Below are 16,155 nucleotides of genomic sequence, written 5' to 3' on the forward strand. Positions count from 1 at the left end.
GCCGCTGCCGTTGAGTTTGGGGGTGCTCTTGCCCGAGACTGGCTTAGGGGGCACTGGCCCCACATCCCGGCCGGTAGGGATGAGCTTGGCCTTGGTGCGGGGGGTGGGGGTGGCCCCCGCCTGCGAGGGCAGGGTCTGCGAGCTGTAGCCTCCATAAGCTGTGCCGGCTCCGTTGCCCCCACCTGGCCCGTAGGGGTCGGGCACCTGCCAGTCCCCGTAGCCCGGAGGCTCGAGGCGCCGCAGGGCGGCCAGGCGGGTCACCTCGTAGCACTCGGGGCACTTACAGCAGTGCTGGTGCTTGTGCATGGCACTGCCCCCCGTGGCCCGGACCCCCCAGCCCACGCCGGTTTCCACGCCGCCGCCGCCGCCGCCGCCGCCGCCGGGCTCCCGGGCACACTCGCACTGCTCGGACCAGGAAGGCGGGGGGACCCGTGGGGGCGCCCGGGCGGAGCGGGGCCTGGGGCCGGGCGGGCGTCCCGGGGCCTCTGCCCCCACGCTGCCCCGCACCCACGGCTCCCCCTCCAGCACTGGCGGCTCCGTGTCGCCCGTCGTGGCTCCTGGGCCGAGGCCCAGCGGCGAAGAAGAAGCGGGAGCCTGGGCAGAGGCTGGGTGCTGCGAGGACCGCTCCCGCACTGGTCCCCAGGATGGATCTGAGTGGAGTCAAGAGCATCTCTCCCCGGCTCCCTTCTCAGTTGATTCCAGCCAATCAGCGTGCAGAGTCGGGCAGCGGCAGCGGCAGCGGCAGGAATGCTAAACAGCGGCTCCTTAAAGGAACAGAGGCAGTGGAGCCCCCTGGCTCAGCCCCGGCTCCCCAGATGTCCGGGGTACGTCCGACCCCAGGACGGGGACAGGGGACTGGGGCCACGGGCGAGCTCGGCCCCCAACCTCGTGCCCCCCCGTCTCCCCAATTTCGGCGCATCTGCGCCGCCCACTCCACCCCACCCCACTTCCAAGAGGGAGTTTGCAGGGAGATGCTCAATGGGTCCCTGGGCTTGCTCGGAGCTGGGGCCACCAGAAGTAAAGACTCGAGGCGGCGGAACGGACGGAAGGGACGTTGGGCGGGCGTTGTCTCCTAACAGGGGCTCGGGGCTCGGGGAGGAGGGCAGCTGATGGGGGTGCTCTCGCCGCAGCGCCGCCTCCTCCGGACCATTGTTCTCTGAGCCTCTAGGCCCTGAAATGCTCGCGACCTCCCACTTGAACCCGCTTCCATCGCCAGTGAGGGCATTGAGCCTGGAACGGGAGGGAAGGGGCGCCCTAAGCTCTTGTCCCCGACCCGCAGGCTCCCGTGTCCTCCACTGCACTCCCTCGTGCTTAGGATGGCGGAAAGCGCTTCAGGATGCCGGGAGGAAAGATTGTCCAGCACAGGAGGAAAGGCGACAAGAGGTCTGAAGTAAGAGAAGCCGCTCCGGGGGGCGAAGAAGAACTTGAGAATCCTTGCCCAAGCCTCGGGGTTAGCCTTTCCGGGCTCAGCCTGCTGGAGTATGGAGGAAGGGTGACAGGCCGCCAAGACTCTGTCTTTTGGCCGTTCTTTGTTTTTTTATCTCTCAAGTACAATCGACATTGGATATTATACTAGTTTCCGGTGAACAGCATAGCGGTGCGACATTATGTAACTTACGAAGTGATCCCCCCGATTAGTCTAGTGCCCACCTGACACTGTACATAGCTATTACAGTAGTATTTTATTTGAAATGCCTACAGCACCTGGTTTCCAAGGTGGTCTCCCATCCAAGTATTAACCAGGCCCGACCCTGCTTAGCTTCCGAGATCAGACGGGATCAAGTGGTTCAAAAAGAAAATAAAGCATTACCATATTCAACAGATTCCCTAAGCTGCCTACACACATCCGTGAAATTTAACTGCCAAATTAGGTTTCTAATCCCTTCCTCTTTCACTAACCCCTCCCCTGACTCCCCTCAATCTGGTGACGTCAGTTTGTTCTCTGTATTTATGAGTTTTACTGTTCTCATTTTGTCATTAACTACCAATCTTTCAGTCTTTACAACGCCCTAGGTGCTTAGCACGCGAACCAAAACCCTACCAACGAGCTACTATTATTATCTCCATTTTACCAATGAGCGATTGAGGCTCAGAGGGATTAATACAGTTGGGTACCACAGCTGGAAGTGACGGAATCGGGATGCAAATCCCGGCCATTTGCCCCCCGAGTCGATGCTCTGGACCACTGTGGTACTACAGGTCTATCCTAAGCTCTTCTGCAGAACTTAGATCTCACTTCAATTCGACATTCATTGCGCACCTACTCTGCGCCAGACCTTGACCCAGGTCCTAGGGATACAGAAATTCATCCTTAGTTCGACAAATATTCATTGAGTACCTGCCAGACACGGCTACGTGCTACATGCCAGACACTATTTTAGGCCTTAGGGATGTAGCAGATAACAGAACAACAACAACAACAACAACAACAACAACAACAAAATACCACAAATCCCTACCCTTGGGGAGCTTACATTCTAGTGAGAAAACAGACAAAAATTAGCACGGTAAATAAATGAATTATACAGTACATATGATGATAAATGCTGTGGGGAAAAAAAGACAAGCAGATTTTTAAGATGAAAATTTTCAAGCACATTGGAGTTGGCATCTGTCGATTATTTCTCATTCAAGTTGAGAGTCTCCTGGTTCCCGGTATGATGAGTGATTATTATTTTATTGCATCCTAGACGTCTTTGAATATAATGTTATGAGGACAATTGAAAGAATTTTGCAGGAAACAAACACCTAACTGCTGTCTAGATTCTTATTAGCGTTTTACACTTACTTTATCACATATCTTTCCTCCACATACCCTCTCCGACTTTTTTTAAAATGGAAGTTAGCAAACATACAAAATGTCGAAAGAATAGTACAACGAGCACCTATAGATCTTCCTCGGAGTCACCGACTGGTGATGTCTTGTTATATTTCCTCTATCAATTTATCTACACTTTTTCCCGAACCATTAAATTTAAGTCACAGATTTCATTTCACTTCTCTAAATACTTGAGCGTGAATCTTGTAGGAGTAAATATATTCTCCTACATAATCTCCATGGTTTCTGATGAGAAATCCACTGACATTTAAATTGTTTTTCCCTTGTAGTTAAGGTGTTGTTTCTTTCTTACTGCTTTCGAGATTTTCTCTTTGTCTTGTTTTCAAATGTTTGATTGTAACGTGTCTTGACATGGATTTGTTTGAGTTTATCCTGTTTGGGGTTTGTTCAGCTTCCTGAATCTAGAGGTTTGTGTCTTTTGTCAAATTAGGGAAAATTTCAGGCAGTATTTCTCGAGGATTTTTTCAGCCCCACCCTCTTTCTCTTCTCCTGCGACTTCAATGTCACAAATGTTAGGTCTTTTGTTACAGTCGCATATGTTTTTTTGTTTGTTTGTTTGTTTTCTGTTTTTGTTTTTTTTTTGGTCTATTGTCCCCATGTTGTTCAGATGGGTAATGTCTAACGTTCTATTTTCAAGTTAGCTGATCTTTCCTTCCGTTCTCTTCCATCCTGCCTATGAGCCGATCCGCTGAGTTTTTTAGGTTGGTTATTGTATTCTTCTGTTCTAAAATTTCTATTCGATTCTTCACCGTATCTCAATTTCTGTTCTTTTCATTTGTTTTGACCTTGTTTGTACCTGCTCATTGAAGTATATATATATATTTTTTAATGTTGGACTCTTTAGAATCCTTGTCGGATCATTGGAAACTTACTGTCATCTTGGAGTTGGCATCTGTTGATTATTTCTCATTCGAATTGAGAGTCTCCTGGTTCCTGGTATGATGAGTGATTTTTTTTTATTGCATCCTAGACATCTTTGAATATAATGAGACTCTAAAACGTATTTAAATCTTTGGTTTTGGAAGGCTTCTTTGACACTGTTGCCACCGATGGAAGGGGCACCTGCTGAGCCAGGTAGACTTGGTGCTTCTGGCACACCGGCCCCGATGTTACCTGCGGGACCTGCAGCTGCTGGCATCAGTTGACACCGCCCCCCCCCCGGCCCCAGCGAGGGCTCCTACTTACTCCTGGCCTCCTGCTGACACTTCCTGGCTTGGAGGGGAATGGAAGTGCCTCTCTTCTCATCCCCAGGTGGCTCTACTGTCTGGGCAGTGAAGCAGGCAGGTCGAGGAGGTGCATGAGGGGAGGGGGAGAGATGGAGAGGCAGTCCTCACCATTCGCAGGCCTCCCGCAAACGACACCAGGTGGGGGAGGTGACCAGGAGGGAGAGTCTGCATCTCTCTCCTTGGCCTTTGTGTTGCCAGGTGTGTGTGTGTGGGGGGAAGCAGCCCCGTGATGTTCACAGTGGTAGACCGGTTATTGTCTGAGGGCTCGCTGTCAGGCTATGCCTCCTGTTTCCTGGTCCTTTCTCTAAGGCTTTTCGCTCAGTGCCCACTGGCGGTCCCAGGCCGCTCGCTTCCCAGCACCCAGTCGGAGATTCCACGGAACCCTGGGGAAATCAGCACCACGAGTTCAGGTCACTGGAGTTCCTGGACTGCTAGAAACTCCTTCTTTCAGAGTCTTATCCCTGTTTTATACATAACGTCTAGGGTTTTAGCAGGAGGAATAGAGAGAAGTAAGTTCCTCCATGGGTCCGGAACTAAAATCTCTTTTTTTTTTTTTAAATTAATGACACACTGGCTGAGAGAATGCATTGCTACTTGACTTATCTTCTCACTTCCTCATGCTGTCATTTATCTCATTTCTCTCTACCCTGTACTGAAAACTGGAAAGTAGAAAAGAGGCCACCTTAGACAGGTTTATCAAGGTGGCATCACTGAGAAGTCTGTGACATTTGAGCGAAGGCTTGAAGGAGGTGAGGAAGTGAGCCACGCAGGAGAACGTACCTAGCCAGGGGACGGCCAGCACGAAGGTCCTGGGCGATGAGTGCACCTGGCTTGTGCAAGAGACAGTAAGGAGGACCAAGTGGCCAGGAGAGAGAGAGGAAGGAAGGAGTGCCAGGAGATGAGCTTAGAGATTAAGCAGGGGACCAGGTCGTGTAGGGCCTGGGGGCCATTGGAAGGATTTGGGCTTTACTCTGGAGACGGGAAGCCTTTGGAGGGCTCTCTGCGCAGAACTGACATGTCCTGACTTGGGTTCAGCAGGATGGCTCTGGCTTCTGTGTGGAGAATGGGCCACGGGAGACAGGGTGGAAACAGTGAGACCAGTCAGGAGGCCACTGCAGTGATCCAGGTGACAGGTGATGGTGATTTGGACCATGATGGTAGCACCGGAGGTGGTGAGAACTGGTCGAATTCTGAATGTGTTTTGAAGGGACAGTCGACAGGATTTGCTGACAAATTAGACACGAGCTGCGGTTCCAAGGTTTTTTTGGCCCGAGCAACCGGAAAGATGAAATTGCCATCGACTGAGATGACGGCTTTAGAAGGGGTCGCTTTAGGGGACGTAATCAGGTGTTCAGATTTGAATATGTTGATTTTGAGATGTCACTTAGACATCCAAGTGGAGATGCATAGTAAACATGTCCTGATGCCAAGTTGCTCAAAGTCAGAGAGATAGAAATATGCAAGCGAACCATTACAATACCTGTGAAAAGCGCTATTCATAGGGGTACGCAGAAAAGCAAGCCATCAAGTCTTCTTGTCGGGGGAGGACGGAAGAAAAGTTTTACAAAGGCGATGACATTTCTAGTTTAGTCCTGAAGGGTGAGTACGTGTTCATTAGGTAGAGAAAAGAAAGAGGTGTGTCTTGTTCTCTACATTCTTAGACCCTGGCACACGTGGTTGCTCAGTCAGACCCGACCCACTCGCGTGACCTTGGATGCTACCTTACTTCTCCAAGCTTCAGTTTCTTTACCTGTGAAATGAAAATAATTATAGGGTTTTTTTTGCGAGGATTAAATGTAAAACACTTAACACACGACCTGGCACCCAGTGGGTTAGGGTTAATTATTATTGTTGAATGAACAAATGAACGAACATCTTCCTTCGTGACCAAGTCTAGGCTAGGCTGGTAACGCGGGAGCTGAAGTCTTTTATACGCGCAGCGGTTTGTCAATACAGACTGCTACACGCTTTTCCTACGCGCTAAAGATGGCTCAGGAAAAAAAAAAAGTCCCCTGCATATAGCCTGGGCCGTCTGTCCTGCTCTGATTGAGGAACAGCGTTGCTGAGCCTGGAGCGAATGGACAGGATCAAACCGCCCTGCCCGCACCCCATCCCCATGACTGCTTGGCGCGCACTCTCTCCATCCCCCCCGCCCCGGCCCTCCCTCCCTCTCATCTTTTCATTTTTAATGAATTTGAGTAAAAGCCCCTGATATTTCCCGGCCAAGGTTAATAGTAGCTCTCCTAATAATTGTGGGGCCAGAGTGGGCTGAGACACCCCTGAGATGCTTGGACACTTGGAAACCGCCTCCAATTTTCGCAGCTGCTGGAGCCTGAGGTCCCAGGGAGACAGGCGCCCCCTACAGGCCGATAGCAGCCCCACGCCCCGGCAGGCGACCGTGGTTGCTAGGCAACCAGGCGGCCTGCTCAGACTAAGGAGAGCAGAGGAGTACGAAGGGATTTGGGAGTAGAGCGACCCTTTCTCACGCCGTCCGCCTCGTCGCCGGCGCCCTCGGTAAATTGATGGGGTCGGGGCAGCGCAGCCCCCTGCTGTGTGACGATCTGGGCTCATCCTTGAGAGCAGAGCTTCACTGGGTGACGCCAGTCTTTGTATGTGAGGAAACCATCGTCCTTGCCCCAAAGCCATCCGCTTTCACCTGGCGGCGGGAGACCAGGGGCACCGCAGGCAGAAGTTTCTGGTTTGCCGCTAGGGGGCACTGCTGGGGGTTGTGCATCCTTCGTTGATGGGAATTCTGGCCAATTGGCCGTGGGTGGGAATAATTTTGGTGATTAGTCCAGTAAGGCATTAAGATTTCCCACCATTCCCACTGTATAAATTAGGGAGCTCCTACTTCGGCTCATTAAAATAAAAAGGCCCCATGGCGATGGCCGTATATAAAGGAGACGAGTGGCCCACTGGCTTTTCCGAATTCCTTTTCTCGATGGAGTAGGGAGAGATCCTGAGGTCCGTTGACTCCCGTGAGTAGGGACAGAGCCCCCCAAAGAGGGACCAGCGAATTCCTAGCTCTGGTCCCCTTTGGTAGACCGGGACGCACACCCCGTCCTCACGAGGGCCTCTGGGGACTAGAAACCCACAGCTTTTCCTCCTGGGAACCCAGGTTCCGGCCCAGGAGCAGGCCGGACAGGCCCGGGCCGTGGTGGCGGTGACCGCGCCCCTCTAGACCGGTGGCGTCACTCTCGGCTGGTACAGCAGGAGCGTCCTGGTGGCAGAGCCCCGCGCCGAGGCCTCGCTGTGGGCTTTCCCTCAAGAGTTGCAGGGCCAGAGATACCTGTGAACGTACTGGCAGGCGGAGAGGTACCGGTCCGGCCACCGCCGCGGTCCACAGCACCTCCACGGAGCCTGGCGGCAGGGGAGGCTCCGTGTTCCGTGTGCTTCCAAACGGAACTGGGTCGGGACTGTGCCTCGGCTCTATTAATAGCCCCCTAGCCCAGTCTGCTAGCCCCAAACCCGGATGCCAGGAGCTGTGAGTCAGCAGCTAAAAATAACACAGAGCAACTGCACCCGAACCCCAACGAGCAGCTCCCCCGGCCCCTCCGCCCTCAAGTGTTTGGCAGTTTGTTTCCAGTCCGGGGCCTTACAGAGGTTAAATGCGCGTAGCTGTCCGGTCCTCCCGGGAAGAGTAGGGTCTGCGGTGGCGGGCTCGGGGCGGAGTGCTCGAGGCCAGAGGTCAGGGGCCGGGAGCCAGGGGCCGGGGGCTGGAGGCTGAGGTTACATGGCTCCAGCCGAGGGCCTGGGAGCAGGGCGGCAGAGGAGGGCGCTGGGGGTGGGGTGGAACCTGAGGTCAGGGGTCAGATCGCTGGGGGCAAGAGGTTGCGCAGGGTCATAGAGGCTAGGTCCCTGGGACAGGCACAGAAAGTAGGATTTGGGGACAGGAGGTACGTGCTGACAGGTGACAGCTGGCGGTACCTGGCAGGCTGGGCGCCCTAGGGCTGAGGGGCTGGATCCAGAACCGGCAAAACTAAGGGGATGCAGCCCGAAAAGGCAGTGTGTACAGGGGAACCACAACAGGCCGCGGCTGGGGGGGTGTTCCGTCGCCCGCGGCCCTGCCAGTCAGGTTGAGGTGTCCCATGCCCGCGTCGGCGCGCGCGTGAGCGCGGGGCGGCGGCCCGGGAAGGGGCGGGGGCGGGGAGGAGGAGGGGCGGGAACGCACATTCAAAGTCGCCTGCGTCACTCGCGAGACCGGAAGTTGCCTGGAGCATTCTGGGAATTGTAGTTCCCGGGGTGGCCCCCCCCCCTCCGACCGAGCCGAGTCTCGTGCCAGGGCGCTAGCGCGGCCCCAGGTCCCGGTCCGGCGGGAGGAATGGAGACCCGAACGTCCTGACCTCGGTAGAGCCTCAGTTCGATTTGCCTTCGTGCGCGGACGCGAACTGGGGCGAATGTCGCTGCGGTGGGGGACTGAAGAGTCAGCCACAGAGTCCCCTCCCGACCCCGTTTTTGCCTTAGCTCCTCCCCCGCTTTCTACCAGAAGGACTCATCCTAGGCTAGCTCCGCGACAGTCACCTGAAAGGTTTAGCTCGGGCACTCATGACCGGCAGCAAACACACTAGGAACTTGCTCCTCCGGGGGAAGGCGGGCCTGGAGCCAGACCCCGTGCTCAGCCCAGAGAAGCGAACACTCGTGGCGATCGGACCATGCCCTCGGGGTCCGGAATCAAGGACACAGGTCGCCGACCGGCAGGGGAAACAGGTGGCATTCAGCAAACACATCCCGGTGATGCGGCCGCCGCCCTCTTCTTGGGGCAGGTGACCACCAGGTGGCGCTGCGACGCTGCAGAACGCGCCGCCCCACCCCACCTCCCCTGCGGCCGCGGCTCTTCGTCCCTTGCAGCCCTTCATTGCCTCAAGTGGTCCTGCTCCCATCTCCAGGCCACGCACCTCCCCCCCGGCGACCCCTCAGTATCGGGTCACATACAACCCCAGGCGGAGGGTACTTCCTCCGCCCAGCCCCAGCGCCGAAAAGATGAGACCGTGGGCAAACGCGAATTAAATACGAATAGCAGACAAGTAACGTGAATCAAAATATATTGAAGAAAAAGGCCGTGTGCACCAAATGTCATCTGTAGCATAGAATTAATATGGCCACACGGGTTCTTTAGGCCCAACGGGTAGGCAAGAAGGCAGCCCGACTGCAGGTATCGGGGAGACAGGGTCAGCATCTGTCTGCATCGCCCGACAATTCTGCAGGAAAGGCCGCTTTGTCGTCTTCAGTCTCTGTTCCAAGCTGCCCCATCTCTGACACACACGTGCCTTCTACACAAAAACACATGCACACAAGTCTGACACATCATGGTGGCCACCTCCTCTGTTCTAGCTTCATTTTGGAAGAAACTTCTAAGCGCTCACTGTTTTCCCAACCACCGCGGGTCAGACCCCAAGGGCAGCAGCCTCGTGGGAGCTTGGGCATGTCCGCTATCTGGGCGGAGCGCCCTCATGCTTCCACACCCACGTGCAAAGTTCGCACCACCCCAACCCCGGCAACGGCAACGTGCCACCTCCACCATTGTCCCTTCCTTGCTGGTGGCAAAGGCAGACAGGCCTCAGACTGCGGCTGGTGGGGGCCTGCCCGGGGCAGGACACTCACTCCATCATGAAGTTGTTGATCCTGGTGAGCAGCACCGCCGTTTCTAAGCCTAGGGAGGGGAGGGAGCAGGAAGGGGGTGAGCATGGGGAACGCCAGAGGATGAGAAAAACGACGTGAGCGGAGGACGTGCTTACCGGTTCTCTCTCTTTCCTTCTTACAGGTCCTACAGGGAGAAAAGCTTCCCGTGGTGAGTTCAGCCAACTGCAAGCACAGCCTTTTGACCCTGGTTTCCCCAAACTGCTTTTCCCAGGTGCAAGCCGATTCGGTGTCTGGGGAAGGGTCTGAGCATCTCAAAGGGACCCGCCAGACCAAACTCCAAAGCCCAAGCAGCACATCTGAGTCCGGATCAGCCCCATCACCAGGCCCCGGGGGAGAATAAACATCCAGAAAGCTGAGGCACGAAGCACTCACCCGTGGAGGAGAAAGGTCCACAGAAGCAACAGGGCGGAGATGCAGTTGGTAACAAGCCACATCATCAGGTATGTTTGTGGGGGCTGTGGGGATAGGAAAGGCCCCTGTCGTTGGCCGGAGCCCCAAAGGTAGTATATGGGTGGGGGGAATGTAAGGAAGAGAGGGACAGGTTAAGGAGGGATGACAGTGTCAGAGCCCTTACAATAAGCCAGATGGGGTAATGCATCTGCTGCAGCAGCTGGCAGTCGTTGGTGGTGACCGAATCCACCCCCGCGCACCAGAGCAGGGAGAAGAGCCAGGCTTTGTTCACTACAAATAGGTTCACCGAGACATTATCCTGGTGCAGTGCCCTGTGGAGGTGAGGAAGAAACGGGGAGCATCCAGAATCGTGGGGCTCAAGGCGTGGGAGGCAGCCCGTCTGCGCTCGAATCTACAGTGTCACCGCCAAGGCGCTATCAGCCCGTTTGCGCGGCAGCCCCTGACCCGAAGTGATCCTCTTTGCGTAGCGGAACTCTGTCTTCCGATGGAGGCCACCTGTGGGTCCTCACTTTGCTGTCTGCGGCCACAAAGCGACCACGTGCCCCTGAGTCATCTCTTCTGTACGTCCGACAGCAGCGGTCCCTTCCACTGGGACTCGGAACCTGGCTTATCGTTCCCTGCAAAGCCCTCTGATCAGATCTCCCTGCCGTCTATCAATGTTCCTTTTGAAGTATGGAGTCTGCACCTGCGCACGATATGCAGGTGGGCGTGGACCAGCTGCGAGCAGAGCGAAACCCTTCCTGCCTTCTGGGCACCCTGCCTGTCTGATGGCAGCCCGGCGTCAGGTTAGTCTTGGCAATGCCACGTGCCCCTGATGACTCGTTATGCACGAGCGTTCAGTCAAAGCCCTGGTCTTTTTCACACGTTCCTGCCGATGCTACTGTCCCCTCGCCCGTGTCTGTGCAGTTGAGCTTCTCTGGGGCCCCAAATATAGGTCTTTCCATCTGTCCCCATTGCGTTGCATCTCGGCCCCTTTGGCCCATCGTCTCGGTGCTCGGGCCTTTTGGGGCCTTGATTTCATCGTTAGTGTATTTGTTACCAATTCACATCTTTTGGAAATGCGATCGGCAGTCGATGTTGACCAGGTCAAGGCCGAGGTGAGGGCCAAACCCGATGTCCTGTCTCCCTCCACAGAGAGAAGTTGAGGAAAGGTCCTCAACATGTTTGTGGCAGCTGCGCTGTCATTCAGTGCACTTTTTTTTTTCTATTCCACCCCAAGGACCTTGGCAACTGCATGGTTTGAGGTCCATCCTGTTTACTGGCTGGGTCAGCTTTCTGGGTCCCAGCTGATATCTGCAACTCTGTCACCTCTCCTCCCTGGAGCCATCTTCTTTGTCTCTTTGGCGTAGAAGGATTTTAGCTTTCATTCTATCTATCTCTCTGGCCTCATCTCTGTCTCGCTCATGACGCCACTGTCCCTACTCTTCCGCAGCTCTGCTCATTGTGACCTTCTGTCACCCGTGGGTCTCGGCCCGGACACCACCTCTTTAACCATTCTTCCTAATGTGGCCCCTCCTTAGCCCCTCGGTCCCGAACCCAACTGCTCTATATTACACGTCCCCACTTTATCATGTTCGTATTGCTTATCGGTGTCCCACGCGCATATATTTTGGTCAGTGGTTTATGGTCTGTCTGTTCCACTTGTACACCCAGAGCCTGCGCTAGAGCCTGACACGCGACAAGCATCTGGACAGTACCTGTCACGCGAGCGAATGAACGGATGGCGATGTCCTCCCTGCACTGGCTCATCCCCATCGTTAAGCCTCACGTGATGCCCTCGGCTCCCTCCCTCTGGCACTCACTTGATATCCGACAGCGGCAGGTCTTGGTAGGGGAGGTTGAGAAACTGGGGCCTCTCGGCACTGTCGCCTCCCCGCTGTCCGTATATCTGACGCATTCCGGGTGCCCGTTGTCGGACATTAGCCCGATCTTCATCCGGAAGCCAAAGGATCTGTGGTTCGGGGAAGATGGGCATGACGCCAGGGAAGGCCTGGGGGTCCCGGGGGCGGGCGCAGAGCACAGAGTGGGGCGTATGAGCTAGGCTGGGACTGTCACCGTGGCATGGGGAAGGCTGGGTGGCGGGCGGGGAGGGGCCGAGGGGCACTGGGAGGCCTGGCAATATCAATTACGAGCTTGGCGCACCCTTGAATTCAGCACAGTGTCCAGTGTCTGGTTCACGAATGTGTCATGGTACGTGTGATTTCGCGGGGGGCGGCGTAGGTCAAACATGACGGACAGGTTGAGGACCGCGGCTTCCTTCAGGAGCTCTGCCAGTGCGGGCACGCTCTGGTTCCCGGCCTCTTTCCGATCGCGGGCCGACAGCTGATTGGCCCCCCAGAAAGGGCGCCTCTATAACATTAGGAAAGTGATTTCCAGACCCGGAGGAGCCTCCGGGCCCTTCCCCCATCCTTGGCATCTTGGGGTCCAGCCTCTGCGAACCTGAGCCAGGCTGTCTTTCTCCAGACGCTGTAACACCTCAGTCTGTGACCCAACTTCCGACCCTCCCAGGTTGCTAAATTTCTCTCTCCCAGGACACTCTGGGATTTTGACACCTTGCTGTCCTCTCGATGCAGCAGCAGCTTGCTGGCCACGGCTGTGTCACCAACCCACTGTCCATCCACAGCTTGAACTACACTTCTGCAGCGCCCTCTGCGACATTCCCACCCCGCCCACCCCAGGCATCCTCGACTCTGAGTCTGATTCAATTCTACAGTCGCCTGCCACTTAGCCAGCCTTTTACTTGTTCCCGGTCTGCCCCCACTGCCATCCCTCCAAGGGGCCATCGCCAAACCCCGCCCGTTTCCTCTCCACGCCACATAATCAGCAAATGACCTTCCCTCCTCATCAGTGACAAGGGAAAAGCGAGCTACTGGTATCCACTGCGCGCCCGGCTTTCTGTGCTTCCACTGATTTCATCGTCCCCGAAATCCTGTAAGGCACTGTCACTGTTCCCATTTTACAGATGAGGTGAGGCAGCCCAGACTGACTAGGGGGTGCTGCCCAGGCTCACGCAGCTTGGAAGTGGCGAAGCCAGGATGCAAAGCCAGACAGTCCTACGCTCAGTGCTCTGAGATGTCAGTGTATAGAGTTAAATGGGAAAAAGTAAGTTGCAAAAGAATCTGTGAAGTGATCCTACTTGTGCAAAATGAGAAGTATATATACGTATACGTGTGTGCGCGTATACCTGTGTGCATATATGTGTGAGTGTGCATATACGTGTGTGTGCATATGCATATTCGGAAGACGTACCCAGCCGTTCACGGCGAATACCTCGGAGAGCTTGGATTATGAGAAACTTGCCCCCTTTCAGCTTATTTCTCTGATGTTTTTACTTTTTTACGAGGAACATCTGTTGCTTTCGTAATTAGGAAAAAGAAACTGAAAAATAACGCGGCGTCTTTTGGAATATATTGCAACGCGCGCAGGATCGAAGTCACCACCTCTGGGCCTGGTGCCGGGAACGTTGACAGATGACCAGCCTCTGCTCCCTTCCCGGCCTCGCCTCCTGCTACGCCCCGAGTGTGACCTCGTGGTGCCAGCTGGCCGCCCTGTGTTCCCTGGAAGCACCGCCTGGCACTTCTGGGCTTTGCCCACACGCTTCCCTCCGCCTGGAATTCCCTTCCCTGCCTTGCCCGGCTCAGACGCGGCTCTGCTTCGGTCTGCCGAGCCGGAGTCCATGAGCCGGAGTCCTGCCACACCCACCGCGCCAAACAGTGACCTCCCTCTCTGTCCCTCGTCCCGGTATCACGTCATTATCACCCTGGGTTTACGAGGAAAGGAGGAGGGCGTGAGCCAGGGCAGAGGCTGTAGACCTCGCGTCGCCCTGGCCCTGGACGGGGCTCAGCAAAGGCTTATCAACGAGTGAACTCTGCCCCCAGCGCCCCTGCGGGCGGCAGGCTTTGGCCCGAGGCTGTCCTCACCTCCAGGAACCAGGCCCCGGCATTGAGTCTCTTCAGTTCAGCCCAGGAGAAATCGCTGCTGTGGTCTCTGATTCGCGCTGGGAACACAGAGGCCACGTCTGTGGTCCTGCTCAGGTGCTCGTCGTGCATGAGGAAGGGGACCCCGTCGGAGCTGAGGGCACAAGGCATGTGAGAGGGCCGAGCCCGGGGCTGCCTGTCGCTGTTCAGAGTTGCCCTGCTGGGCCTCGCCCCCAGCTTCGCTCACCTGACCATGACGTCCGTCTCGAACACAGCAGCCCCACATTTTGCTGTCTTCCGCAGGGACATGAGGGTGTTCTCGGGGGCCAGCTGGGAAATGGGATTGGCGAGGAGGTCGCACGGGAGGGCGGGGCCTGGCCAGTGCACGCCCACCCCGCCTTGCCAGCATTCTGCACCCCCACTCACCATGGGCGCCCCTCGGTGTCCCACCAGCCCGGGCTTGCGGGGTAGGTGTCTGGGTTCCATGATACAGGGTGAAGAGATGCATAGGGGGACCAGGAAGATGGCCAGGACGACTCCGAAAAATAGGACCAGTAGTGTAATCTTGGGACCTGTGGGAGTGAGGGACAGGCTACGGAAAAGGGCGACGGGTGACTTCTCGGGGCAAGAAGCAGAGAGCAGGCGCAGGGAATCGGGCGGAGGGAGGCAGAAGCCCCAAATGCCAGCATGGGTGTGTCTGGGGCGGAGTCGGCACCTCTTTGCTTGATGCGGTAGAAGGTGTCAGCCACAGGCCAGGACAGGAGGGTGACGCCAGCAACGGCTCCAATGTGAAGGAATGGCGCTGTGGCCTGTGGACGACAGTTGGTGAGGAGGGCTCTCCTCCCTAGGGGCCCTCCTTTTCTCCTCTGAGGACCTGACTTTTGGAGTTCAGAGGTACTTGCAGTCTTGGGGGGCCAGGGAGGAAGATAAGTCCTGAGATTGGCCACAGGCCAAGGCTCCCAACCTAGGCACTGGAGATCGGACCCTCACCTGCAGTGACAGACGTAAGCTACGCCACTCCTGCCGCCATTGGATGTCCAACCCCACGAGGCCGGCGGCCACAAGAACCAAAATGAAGATCAGCAGCACCTGGGGGACCAGGATCAGTGGGACTTTGTGTCCCCCCGGGCTCATGGCTATCACGGGCTAGCCCCTCCCGCTATGGAGAGAGGCCCAGTGCCTTCCCCAGACCCCTCCGCTACCCTTCTGGCACTCGGCAAATATTGACTGGGCTTCAGGTCCTGAGTTGGAGCCTGGGGACAGATTAGTGAGGTCCCAGTGGCCCCCTGCTGTGCCCTCTCCCTCGCACTCTACCTTATGGACACTGTGCAGATGCAGAGGCTGGCCGCAGAGCCGCAGGAGTAGGGCCAGGAGCTGGGGACACAGGGTGGTGGCAGTAATGAGCCGCCAAGAGGGGTCGCTGACCTGGGCTTCCCAGGCTGACACCTCCCTCCTCCCCTCTCCGCAGTGGACAGGGTGAGAACCACAGAGTAGAGCTGAGCAGGGAAGAAGGGCCGAGGTGGGAGTCAGGCCAACGCCGCACCCCTCAGACCCACCAACAGCACGGATGCATATGTGACCAGTAGAGAGATGACCACTATGAATGCCAGGGACCAGTCCATCCAGCGCCCCCAGTGGCGGAACAGGAATCTGTGGGAGGGGACAGGGGGGGTGTCCGTGTGCGGGAAGGGGTGTTAGCGGTGGCCTGAGGGGAGCTGGGCTGGGTGGACCGGAAGGAGGACTAGTAGGGAGTGAAGGGTGGCCCTTCGCAGGGTGGCAGGAGAGCTGGGCAGGGCTGGGGATGACCGAGCACCCAGGGGTCCGGTGGGGGGAGTGAGTTGACATGTATGCCCTGGGGGCAGTCCGTGACACACTCGTTGAAGTTGTGCAGGTCATTGAGAAGGACGAGCCCGATGTACAGCCAGGCCACGCAGAGGAGGAAGGTGAGGAACAGCAGGCCGAACCAGATACAGTCGCACTGAAAGGGGCAAGAGAGAAGCTCAGCCATCCGCACTTCCGGCTCAGAGCCCCCAATGGGTGGCAGATCGAGGGGCTTCCTGCCAGGCATTGGGCTGCTCTGTAGGCAACTCTTTCCATGTTTGAGGGAGCTTTTCTTCCTGGG

The 16,155-nt window shown here is 56.3% G+C and overlaps 1 protein-coding gene and 1 long non-coding RNA gene across 3 annotated transcripts in view; both read right to left on the reverse strand.

Moving 5' to 3' along the window:
* Positions 1–6,611: 6,611 nt before the first annotated feature.
* LOC120585410 (uncharacterized) lies at positions 6,612–7,863 on the reverse strand. The gene is made up of 2 exons (XR_005648320.1): positions 7,355–7,863; positions 6,612–6,817 (listed from the first exon to the last, which is right to left on the reverse strand). It is a non-coding gene; the product is annotated as an uncharacterized LOC120585410 (long non-coding RNA).
* Positions 7,864–9,662: 1,799 nt separating this feature from the next.
* Positions 9,663–16,155, reverse strand: part of GDPD2 (glycerophosphodiester phosphodiesterase domain containing 2) — an 8,680-nt gene continuing 2,187 nt past the window's right edge. Inside the window, exons 3-16 of one of the 2 annotated variants that reach the window (XM_039841728.1) lie at positions 15,908–16,020; positions 15,590–15,683; positions 15,348–15,407; positions 15,024–15,122; positions 14,749–14,842; positions 14,460–14,605; positions 14,281–14,363; positions 14,037–14,187; positions 12,249–12,465; positions 11,919–12,072; positions 10,280–10,427; positions 10,078–10,160; positions 9,801–9,829; positions 9,663–9,715 (exon numbers count right to left, since the gene is read on the reverse strand). In XM_039841728.1, the coding sequence (XP_039697662.1) occupies positions 9,663–9,715; positions 9,801–9,829; positions 10,078–10,160; positions 10,280–10,427; positions 11,919–12,072; positions 12,249–12,465; positions 14,037–14,187; positions 14,281–14,363; positions 14,460–14,605; positions 14,749–14,842; positions 15,024–15,122; positions 15,348–15,407; positions 15,590–15,683; positions 15,908–16,020 (1,524 nt within the window). Of the gene's footprint in view, positions 9,716–9,800; positions 9,830–10,077; positions 10,161–10,279; positions 10,428–11,918; positions 12,073–12,247; positions 12,466–14,036; positions 14,188–14,280; positions 14,364–14,459; positions 14,606–14,748; positions 14,843–15,023; positions 15,123–15,347; positions 15,408–15,589; positions 15,684–15,907; positions 16,021–16,155 lie in introns of those variants that run through there. The other variant, XR_005648319.1, reaches the window with a different exon arrangement.

The sequence above is a fragment of the Pteropus medius genome, unplaced genomic scaffold (genome assembly GCF_902729225.1).
Source record: "Pteropus medius unplaced genomic scaffold, Ma_sr-lr_union100, whole genome shotgun sequence".
Taxonomy (NCBI): Eukaryota; Metazoa; Chordata; class Mammalia; order Chiroptera; family Pteropodidae; genus Pteropus; species Pteropus medius.